Genomic DNA, 10,986 nt, shown 5'->3' on the forward strand with positions numbered 1-10,986 from the left:
ATACGTTAATGAAACAACTTAATATTATCGAACGTGAATCTTATTTCCTCAACATCATTGTTAAATATCTATAATATGTGTGTTTTCTTGTTTTGTTGGTAACAACTAATTAATAACATAGACTACATGGGATGTTTGCAGGGCTATCTGAAGACAAAATTATTTAAGAGATATTATTCCTTCCACTTTTCAATCCTTATTATAGAAAACTTTTTAAAAAAATTCTTTGGTCCCTAATATAAAACACATGGAAGGTCATTTATTACAATTTTTCAATTGTATCCCTATTGTAAATTTGATTTTATGACTCATCATATAATATTGTATATATCTCTCTCTTGCTATTTTTAATAGAGTAAAGTTAATTTTTTTTATTTTAAACATTAAATGAGTTAACTATTATTTTTTAATTTTTGTAAAAATTGCCTTATAACAGGGATGAGAGGAAATATTATTTATCTATTTATCTTCATTTTACTTTTCTTTATGATTGGTTAAATATATAGGATATAAGCACGTAATAAATTCTAAATTGAAAATATATCGTTAATAGTAATACTTAATGGGAAAAATAATAACCAATTATATAAGATATAAGTGAACATTTTTTGAGTCCTAAGGCAACCACCTCATTTGCCTAGTGTCACACACGGCCATAGACATGTGTTCTTATTGCGAAAATTATAGGTTTTATTTAACCTAGTTTCTATTATTTCGGAAAAGAGAAATAGAAAGCTAGAAAGTCATAAAAAAAGAAATCATAGCACTCTAAAAAATTCATAATTTATTCATTAATCAATATGAATCTAGCCAACGTTAAATAAAAATCAGTATCAACTAGACAGAACACCACTAAAGACACTGCACCAAATCTCAACATAAAGCAATTAATGTTACATTATGATTTAAATTCATATTTATTTCGATTCATCCATTATGAACCAAATGATTACAGTGTTTAATGACAAGATATATAAACATATACGCAATACAATTACGAACCGGCTAGCTAGGTTAATTAAAAAAAAAATAGAAGCTCTAAATATAATTAATAAGCAATAATAGAAAGCATTGAAGTTCAAACAAACAAGGAGAACTCAAAAATAGAATATATTCTATGCCATTTTTCTCACTCACGAACTAAAACTGATCAAGCCCTCACCTATCTCTTCTCTCTATAAATTCTCTCTCCAACCCTATCATTCACAGTGAAGAGAAGAGAGAGAATAATGTTTGGATCAAAGAAGAAGGCCCAGTTCAACGATTTAGACTTTATCAGTGGTCTTCCTGATGATATCCTATTGACAATTCTCTCTCTTCTTCCGATCGATGAGGCTGTGAGAAGCACCATCCTTTCAAAGAGATGGAAATCACTGTGGAAAAAAATCTTTCATTTTGATCTGCACGTGAAGCACATGATCAAACCCTTAACCCAGCTAGAGATTTCATCACCATCTGCTCAATTAGATTACATCCTCAAGCTTCCTAATTATCAAGGGATTCGCAGGTACAACATAATCATCTTCTTGCTCTTACATCAACACCGAGGTTGTCTCAAAAGCTGCAAGCTCACACACTTCCCACAGAAGGATATTCAGATTAACCTTTCTGTTTTATTTGAGAGACAAAAAAACATCGATGAACTAAGCCTTGAATGTATTCCCTTAAATGGTGAAAAGGTTCAACGTTTTCTAGGGTTAGAGCCTTATGGGATCTTTTCCTCTTTGTCTTCACTTGAGGTTGTGAATTACTACCTCGAATCTTCATTCCCTTTTGGGGGCTGTGTTAAGCTGAGAACCTTGAAACTTAAAATGGTCTACGTGGAAGATAAGACTCTTGATGCGATTCTTAGGAGGTGTCGCAACCTGGAAAGTCTTAGCCTCTTGGGGTGTTCTAAACTCAAGAACATGAAGATTCTTCATGTCAAGCTCAAGTTCTTGGAGCTTAGGGCTTTATGTGTGGACCAGATATTTGTTTGTGCTTCAAGCCTGGAGGTTCTAGATCTTTCTTCTTTGGCTTGTCGCCGTTTGAGTTTCGTGATTATTGCTCCTCAGCTTAGGGTTTTTCAATCTCACAATAAACCAAAATCGCACGAAGGACTTGTTATTCGCAGAGGAAATAATTCTGTTCTTCTGAGAACTCATGAGATTCTGGAGACTTTGGCTTTTCCTCCTGTAAGCTCTCTTTTTAGCTCTTTTTCTGTAACTTGTTTTGAAAATTCTTTTGGCGGTTGTGTTGATCTATTGGTTTATATTTTATTTAAATACATAAATATTTGTTGGAATGATATTATGAATTATGCTTTTTGTTCCTTTTGCAATTACTTCTTAGGGATCTCCAACAAGCAACATTTTTGGGGCTTATTTATCATCCTTGATCATTGACTTGGATTTGAAAATCAAAAGAGCTACCCAGATACTTTCATTCATATTGAGATCCTGTTTAAATTTGGAAACTCTGAAAATTATTACTCCGGTAAGTGACATCGTTACCCTTATTTATCCATTTTTATTTTGGCTAAATCATATAAAAATTTCTTAAATTTTTTGAGTTATATACAGATAATTCTTCCACCTTCAAATAACCCTACCATTCATTAGTATAGGATATAATTTTATATTATATATTACCTTTGGACCTACATAAGTTGTTTCTTATAAATAGGCCTAGAGTCCCTTGGGATATCCGATATAAATAGGCTTAGAGATAGTATAAATTAAAAAGTTTTTTATACTTTAGGTATCATTCATCCTAAACTTTAGGATAAACATGCATAAATAGTTTAATTAATGACCAAAAGGTTATATGCATAAAATTAAATTAAATACTTTAAGAGGCTTTATTATCAAATTTTAAAGGTTATGGAGTTTATTTCCGTAAAAATCTGTCACCTTCCCTTCATTAACTAAGTTAATCTATATGATCTTTCTTTTGAATGAATAGAATGTATGATATATGATATTCATTTAGGGAAAATTGTGCATGAGGAGTACTACAATGCATATATATATGGGTGAGAATTGTATGAAGAAGGGCCAGCACTTGAAGATCATTATTGTAGATTTCAAAATTTGCAATCAAATTTAAAGAGACTTTTAAGAATCTGTATTAATAATTCTTAAAACTCAATTGCAAATTTACAATGAACCTTAAAGGGCGTTCATTGCTTGATCGTTCTCCCAAAATTTTCACCCATTTGATCCTTGTTATGCACAATTTGTCACCCATTTGATCTTTATTAAGTTTAGAAGATGTGAATTTCATGAAATTTATCTTTTTTCGAAAGAGAGAAGATTTTATATTTTACAAAAAATAATAAAATGAGAAAAATATTAAAAAAATAAAAACCTCACTGAATTTACCTCAACTTTACAGGATTTGCTCCCCAATTTTATTATCATGTTTTCACCGATTAACTAATTTTTGCCACATCCCTCTCATCCTCTCAAAATTGGATAAGAAGACAACACCGTACTTTAATTCTTTGTTATTAATTTTCACGATATATCCACAGGTCTGCAGAGGTTCAAAGTTCAACCCTGTCCCTGATGCTGATATGAAATATCCTATGCTTTGGGAGAGAAGTGATGATGTGTGCCATTGTGTTCATCAAACCCTCAAGTTTGTGTCCATCGTTGGATTTACAGGCAGCCAACTTGAAGCGGATTTTGTGAAGCACCTCATAACCAGAGCTTCCTATTTGCAGAAGATTACTATCGTCTGTAAGAGCTCCAAGAAAGAGGTAAAATTTCTGGTGCCTCTGGAAGATCACAAAGCTTCGGCTAATCTCTCCATCATGGTCAAGATTGCAAGAACCAAAAGTCCTCTTATTGAGCTCAGTGAACTTTACAAGAACAAGTCCAGAAATTGCTTCATCATCAAGAAGTGAACTGGACCTACTTTCACAAAAATAGATATATATATATAAATATATGCTGCTTTTGGAGAGACAATATAGATGACATATGGAATCTATACCTGGTTACTTCCTTTTTTGTGTAAACATGCAGGAATAAGGAGATCAGTACTTTGGTTCTATACTGCTAGTACTGCAAATCTCAATAATAAGTGCGAGCGAATAATTAAATTATAAACCATGCATATGTTGCTGGTGGTTGTTATAGTTTTCGTTGTTTCTTGAATTTGATTTTATTTTTGTTGTTCTAAAACTCTTGCTGTTCCTCGTGTGCTTGTATTCAGATAACTTGTTCATGTGAATAATTCAGTGTAGTTTCTCATATTTTATTTGCGCCCATATACTTAGCATTGATGTTAACTACTTGTGTACTTCATTCAATCCTAAATGCAGGAACTAGCTGAGAAGTTTATTTTGGTCTTGAATATAAGACGTTGATTTTCTCTGTCTTCAATATATATTATATTTTTCCCAAACTACTCCTATTGATTATTGGTACTTTTCAATGTAAATTAAAAAGGTGGGGTATTTTAAGAAAATCAACACAATTTTTTTTACATGATAATTAACTAACTAAACTAATTAATTCCTCTGGTCCAAAATATAAGTAATTTTTAACAATAACCCATGTACCAATAAAATCCTTTTTTTCATGAAATTTATATTATTTTTTCTGTTTACTCTTAGTCCCAATTATCAATGATATGAGTGACAAGAAGGTAATAAATTCCTACAAGAATCCAAGTTAATAAATACAATGGGTAAAATGGGAAAAAATTACAACTGCTAAGATGCTTATATTATATAGGAAGATTAGCTAAAAGAAAATGTTAATATTTTGGATTGGAGGGAGTAATTTCCTTAATATGTGTAAGTTAATTATCTAGCTCCTACATTTTGGATCACATGTAATTTAACAAAGGCATCATTCTTGCTCATTTCTATATATTGGGCGACATTAATCTCAGACATTGTCTTATTCAATTTTATTTTAAAAAGTGAGATAATGGGTTGACTCTATTTCCCCCTTCATTTTTATTGTAATTGAATAGAGAGTGAGATAATATATTTGACAAGCGTTAATAAGCATTTTGGCTTTAAAGTATTACCCGAAAAGCACCTCAAATCCTAAACTCCTAAAATGTGAAAAATAAACCTCAAACTTCTAAATTCAAAGCAAATTATCCCCTACCGTTAACTCATGCTTAACATCCTTACTGTTCACTTAGTAGGACCTAGTTAAAATGCTAATGTGGCGGTCCCTTACTGATGTGTCATTTGTTAATGAGCACTACATACCCTAAATTATTGTGCAAATAGCATCCTAGATCCTAAACTTTGATATTCAAAGCAAATTATTCCCACCATTTATATATAGAACATTGATTTTTATATAGATCAAATTAGCCTCAGCGTGGTCCTTTGCGGCGAATGCATTGTTGGTTGTGGTGAATGACCCATAATTTTATGAAATGATATTTTTGCCCCTTTTTTTTGCAATGTGTTCCAAAAGATTGGTATCTCATGCTTTTATATATTCTATAACTCTGATTAGTCTTATTTTAAATAATGTTTATTTATTTAATTGTGAAAACTTGGGATTCTATTTGAAAAGAAGTTTAAGTATTAGAGGATTTTACAGACGATGGATGTGAAAGCCAATGATTTCACCAACGAATTTCGAACCTAAATTAACCAATTAATTAAAATCCTTTTATATTTAAACTTCTTTTTAAATGGGATCCCAAGTTTTTACCATTAAATAAATATTATTCAAAATAAAACTAAATTAGAGTTATAAAGCATACGAAAGCATGAAATACTAATGTTTGGAAAACATTGCAAAAAAGGGCAAAAAGCTCATTTCATAAAATTTTGGATCGTTCGCCATGGCCAACAATGTGTTCATCATGGTAGATCATGCTAAGACTAATTTGGTTTACATAATAATCAACATTCTACACATGAACAATAGGAGTAATTTACTCTAAATTTTAAAGTTCAGGATCTAAGATACTACTAGCATAATAGTTTAGAGTTTGTGGTATTCATTAACAAATGATATATTAGTAAGGGACTGCTACATCAATATTTTGACTAGGCTCCACAAGTGAACAGTAATGACATTAAGTATAAGTTAATCGTGGGGGTAATTTACTATGAATTTTTAGAAGTTTATGATCCATTTTGCATATTTTAAGAGTTTAGGGTCTAAGGCTCTTTTCACATAATACTTCAGGGTTTAGAATACTCATTAATCCTCTTTGACAATGACTGATAAATATTGCATCATACTTTTAAATTAAAGGGTTCTATATTTAGGACCGAAGAGAGTATCTTGAATAATCTAAAATAAATTTCTTTCTTTGTTTTTTTCTCCAAATGTTTAGCAGCAATGAATGCATGCTTTTTTCACCGATGCCTACGTTGATAATTTTGCAAATAATACCTTATATTACAACATCCAAAAGAAACGTAGGATAAGTAATGAAACTGATGGATTAAGTCAATGGCTAGCGGCTAGCTAGATAATAGGGAGTTCAATCTTAATCCTTGCGTATATGTAGTAATTTGAGAGAGGTCTACTCTTTGCCTTTAATATTTTGGGAGAGATAATCTTTACTCTCCGTGGTGACTGTTCCTTGAAAGAGGAGTGAAATCAATGGCAATAATTCAATAATGGCATACCTAGTGCAAATCTGTATAGGTGAACCTACACAAGTTGCATGGATATGACTCAAATTGATTATTGTACTGTACTGTAATTAAATGAGATTGAATTGCAATTTGCTTGAGAAGGTCAACTTTATCTCATTTAATTTATTATGTCAGGCCACACATGGTCTCATATTTTATCTGCATATTAAATGAGTTACATGTACTGTTTTTGTAATTAAATGAGACCATAATAATTAATTACAATTTTTATTTGCAGAGCAGTTGACTTCATCTCATTTATTATTAACTGGGCCTATTTTATTTGTATATGAACCTCCACTAGTTTAAATTTCAGTGTTCTCTTCTCTGAAACTACACCATTTCTCACATATATGAAACCAACGATAAAGCTTCTTTATCCAACTATGGAATTTTCTTTTAACCTCTTAGTTTCAACACAAACATGGTTTCGGTATGCTATGCTTCTCATGCTAGCTAGCTTGACATTGTGCCTAACCATAAAATTCCCACCCAAAGACAGAATTGAGAAACCTTGGACACCCAAACTCCCTCCTGGTCCTCAACCATGGCCTCTCATCGGAAACCTTCCGGAAATGGTCGCAAACAAGCCAGTTTTCAGGTGGATAGACAAATTGATGAGTGACTTCAACACTGATGTTTTATGCTTACGCCTCGGTTACTACTTTTATTTGTACTTCAATTTTGAACACCTTTCATTTCTTAATATACAAGGGCCGTTGTTAAACTATGCAAAGAAAAGATATAATCAATGGCATAGGGCTTGTTACACTTATTGGCTAAAAAATTATTTATACTCTCTCTTGTCCTAATTATAGGGTAAAGTTGATTGATTGCACTTTTCTTAAGAAGTAGTAGTTGATACTTTAAATTTGTAGAAAATATGTGACTTTTCAATTTTTCCCTTCATTGAAATTAATGGCCATAATAAAATGTTGTATGCAAATTAAAAGCTGGTGTCAACAACTTGTTGCAATCAATGAGGGGTAAGGTTGGAAAAAAATTAACTATAATATCTTTCCCAGTGTTTTAGGACCAAGCAGGGTTTTTAAATTTTAGCCGATAATTAGGACTAGAAGGATTATACTCTAGCCCTTGGGATGGGAAGAAAAATAATGAGGAGGAAAAATAATGGAGAGTAAAACTTTTAAAAATAGTAAGTTTTTTAAAACTATTTTTAAGATTCTTTCCTTGTATTCTCTCCTCTTTGTTTTCTTTCCATTTTCCCCTCCATACAAATATCTTTTGTTTTCGAAGTCTAAAAAAAATATTACTTCACTCTAAAATGTACTCAATATTAATATACTTTTCCCCTAGCTAGGTAGCGTTCATGTTGTGCCTGTGTCATGCTCCAGAATTGCTTGCGAATTCTTGAAGAAGCAGGACGCTAATTTTGCTTCAAGGCCTCTAAGCATGGCTGCCGATCTCATCTCAGGAGGATATTTGAACACTACTCTTGTACCCTTTGGAGAACAATGGAAGAAGATGAAGAAACTGGTAAGAAATGAACTGATTTCTCCAATGAGACTTCAATGGCTTCATGACAAGAGAGCTCAAGAAGCAGACAACCTTGTAAGGTACGTGTATGGTATGTGCAACAATAATACTGAGAACAAAGGAGGTCTTGTGAATCTCAGAGTTGTCTCGCAGCAATATTGTGGGAATGTGATTAGGAAAATGATTTTCAATAAGAGGTATTTTGGGGAAGGGGGGAAAGATGGAGGGCCTGGATTTGAGGAAGAAGTACACGTGGATGCCACTTTCACACTTCTGAGGCTTCTGTATGCATTTTGTGTTTCTGATTTTATGCCATGTTTGGGAGTCTTTGACTTTGATGGGCACGAGAAAGTGTTGACCAAGGCTCTTGAGACATTTAAGAAGTATCATGATCCCATTGTTGACGACAGAATCCAACAATGGAACGATGGAAGAAGAAGAAAGGAAGAGATGGAGGATTTGCTTGATGTCCTCATTTCTCTTAAAGATGCCGTTGACAATCTATTGCTTACGCCAGTGGAAATCAAAGCTACAATTATAGTAATTACTCTATACCCTCATTTCTTTTCATCTCTATCTACACATATATCTTTCATTAGACTCCTAGACTATAATAAATGGCATTAATAACTACAAAAAATAGATGAAACCTTAATCTCTTAAAAAAATTTATATTTTTCCAATTATACTTTAATTAAATATGATATGTAAGTTCTTTAATAATAATTAAAATTCTAGTGCATCATTTTTTTAAAAAAGAATAATAAAAAAAGTGAAGGTATAGTTAAAAAAAATTATAAAAACCAATTAATGTCAAATATTTTGAATTAAACAATACTTTTAAAAGATACCCTATATTGTAATTCAGAGGGAGTAGTAATAATCTTGGGACATGGGGTCTAGCTCTAATGCCTCACTATCTAATACTCTTTGTGATGCCTTACTTTTTTAATATTTTTACTTTTTTTTATCATTAGTTTCTAATAAAATAAGAGATATTTTGATATCTTGCTGTGATAAAATTGTAAAATTTTGCATTTTTATGAATTTTCAAAGGAAACAAATAAAAATGCACAATTTTTTGGATATTTTTCTTTAAAAAATTATTGAAAATGCAAAATTTCTTTGTTTCATCACGGTAAGGTATCAAAATTAGTAGGTTGTATATATAACAGTAGCAAAAGATCCAATCTGATTAAAGTAACCTCATTAGTTTCTTTCAAACCCATTTCAATCAATGCAGGATTTGATGAATGCAACAGTAGATAACCCATCAAATGCACTAGAATGGGCAATAGCAGAGATGACAAACAAGCCTGAGTTATTAGAAACAGCCACTCAAGAACTAGACAGTGTGGTCGGGAAACACAGGTTAGTACAAGAATCTGATCTATGGAAGCTCAATTACGTCAAGGCTTGTGCAAGAGAGGCCTTTCGTCTTCACCCAGTAGCACCATTCATTCCTCCTCACGTGTGCATGGCCTACACTGTGGTGGCTCACCACTTCATGATCCCCAAAGGGAGTCATGTGATCCTAAGCAGAACAAGACTGGGTCGAAACCCTAGAGTCCGGGAAGAAGATGCTGACGAGTTCAAACCAGAACGCCACATTAGAAAGACAGATAGTCATGATTCAGATGATGATGTTGGTTCGATGAGTTTGACAGAACCAGATTTAAGGTTCATATCATTCAGCATAGGAAGACGAGGATGTCCTGGAGTTACACTTGGCACTTCCATGACCCTAATGCTGTTCGCAAGGTTGTTGCAATGCTTCACTTGGAGTGTACCACGTAATGTGTCCCGAATCGATCTTAGTGAGTCTAAGGATGATCTTTCTCTTGCTGTACCTCTGGTTGCTACTGCAAAGCCAAGATTGCCAGTTGAAGTATTTCCTCTCCGTGAATAAAGGTGTATGGAATGAATGAATAAACCAAACTTGTTTAACATAGAGCGTGATCCAACTCATCAATATTCCGTTCTCAGCAATATAATTCAGTTTACATCTGCTTCTGTTTTTCTCCTCTCTCGATCTGTCTGTAACTTTTATTAAATAGAAATGCTTCAATCAACAAAATGTATATTTCATAAGGATAAAGTTAAAAACTTGTTAAATTTTTAAATATTATTAATAGGGTTTAAGATTTTTCTTGATTTCGATAAAACATGTTAAAAGTCACTAATAAATAAAATGGATGGAGTATTTTAATAATATATTTGTCTTATAAAAATTTAATAATGTGACTTATATATATATGATAAAAAAAATCCTTTCTCTTATAAATAGATTAAGGGAAAATTTAACATCACCACACATAAGATTTTTGGATTTAAGGAAATCTGCTTTTGATAGAACAGTGTGCCGAGCTCTGAAATTGGTTTGGGCCAAATGACAGAAATCAATCATTTCAATCCCTAATTTAAACAAATCATTGTCAAATATATATTTGGTGGTTATTAAAATCGTTAAATTTATCCATGCTTAGAACCGTCAAATATAAATACCATTTATAATTGATTTATAAATTCTAACTGAGTGTAGTTTTGTTATTTAGCTTAACCATCATATTTAAATATTGCCATCATTAGTAAATATTGTATTTTTCTTGTTATATATTCATTAAGTTTGCATATTATTATGGTTGTACATAAGTAGACATATACTCAATAAATAGACATGCATGGCACAATTTATTCCCAACTTTGACTCTTAATCTTCAATTTTCTCTCCCTAAATTTAAGGTCATAAATTTTTGCTTGAGAGTTATTTCGATCGAGTTCATGTTTGCTCATTTTTTAATGCTCATTAATAAAATTAGGTCAAGCAAAAGAATTAGTATTACCTCCATCCCAAATTATAAGGCACTTTTGAAGAA

At 32.0% G+C, this 10,986-nt stretch overlaps 2 protein-coding genes across 2 annotated transcripts; both read left to right on the top strand.

Moving 5' to 3' along the window:
- Positions 1-1,229: 1,229 nt before the first annotated feature.
- LOC129313875 (F-box protein At1g80960-like) lies at positions 1,230-3,889 on the top strand. Its single transcript, XM_054957273.1, has 3 exons — positions 1,230-2,174; positions 2,332-2,475; positions 3,515-3,889. The coding sequence occupies exons 1-3, from the start codon at positions 1,230-1,232 to the stop codon at positions 3,887-3,889; spliced, it is 1,464 nt and encodes a 487-aa protein (XP_054813248.1).
- A 3,110-nt stretch (positions 3,890-6,999) lies between these two features.
- On the top strand, positions 7,000-10,019 carry LOC129313877 (isoleucine N-monooxygenase 2-like). The gene is made up of 3 exons (XM_054957274.1): positions 7,000-7,270; positions 7,935-8,650; positions 9,354-10,019. The coding sequence occupies exons 1-3, from the start codon at positions 7,000-7,002 to the stop codon at positions 10,017-10,019; spliced, it is 1,653 nt and encodes a 550-aa protein (XP_054813249.1).
- Positions 10,020-10,986: the final 967 nt, after the last annotated feature.

This window comes from Prosopis cineraria, unplaced genomic scaffold, assembly GCF_029017545.1.
Source record: "Prosopis cineraria cultivar Desert tree isolate PC_DT_omini unplaced genomic scaffold, ASM2901754v1 PC6, whole genome shotgun sequence".
Classification (NCBI taxonomy): domain Eukaryota; kingdom Viridiplantae; phylum Streptophyta; class Magnoliopsida; order Fabales; family Fabaceae; genus Prosopis; species Prosopis cineraria.

Bases quoted from the DNA above. Each gene is read 5' to 3' on its own strand.
- LOC129313875 (XM_054957273.1), top strand. From the start codon at position 1,230: ATGTTTGGATCAAAGAAGAAGGCCCAGTTCAACGATTTAGACTTTATC. The intron at 2,175-2,331 runs GTAAGCTCTCTT...ATTACTTCTTAG, and splicing joins AGACTTTGGCTTTTCCTCCT to GGATCTCCAACAAGCAACAT. The intron at 2,476-3,514 runs GTAAGTGACATC...ATATATCCACAG, and splicing joins CTCTGAAAATTATTACTCCG to GTCTGCAGAGGTTCAAAGTT.
- LOC129313877 (XM_054957274.1), top strand. From the start codon at position 7,000: ATGGAATTTTCTTTTAACCTCTTAGTTTCAACACAAACATGGTTTCGG. The intron at 7,271-7,934 runs GTTACTACTTTT...TCCCCTAGCTAG, and splicing joins TGTTTTATGCTTACGCCTCG to GTAGCGTTCATGTTGTGCCT. The intron at 8,651-9,353 runs GTAATTACTCTA...CAATCAATGCAG, and splicing joins AAATCAAAGCTACAATTATA to GATTTGATGAATGCAACAGT.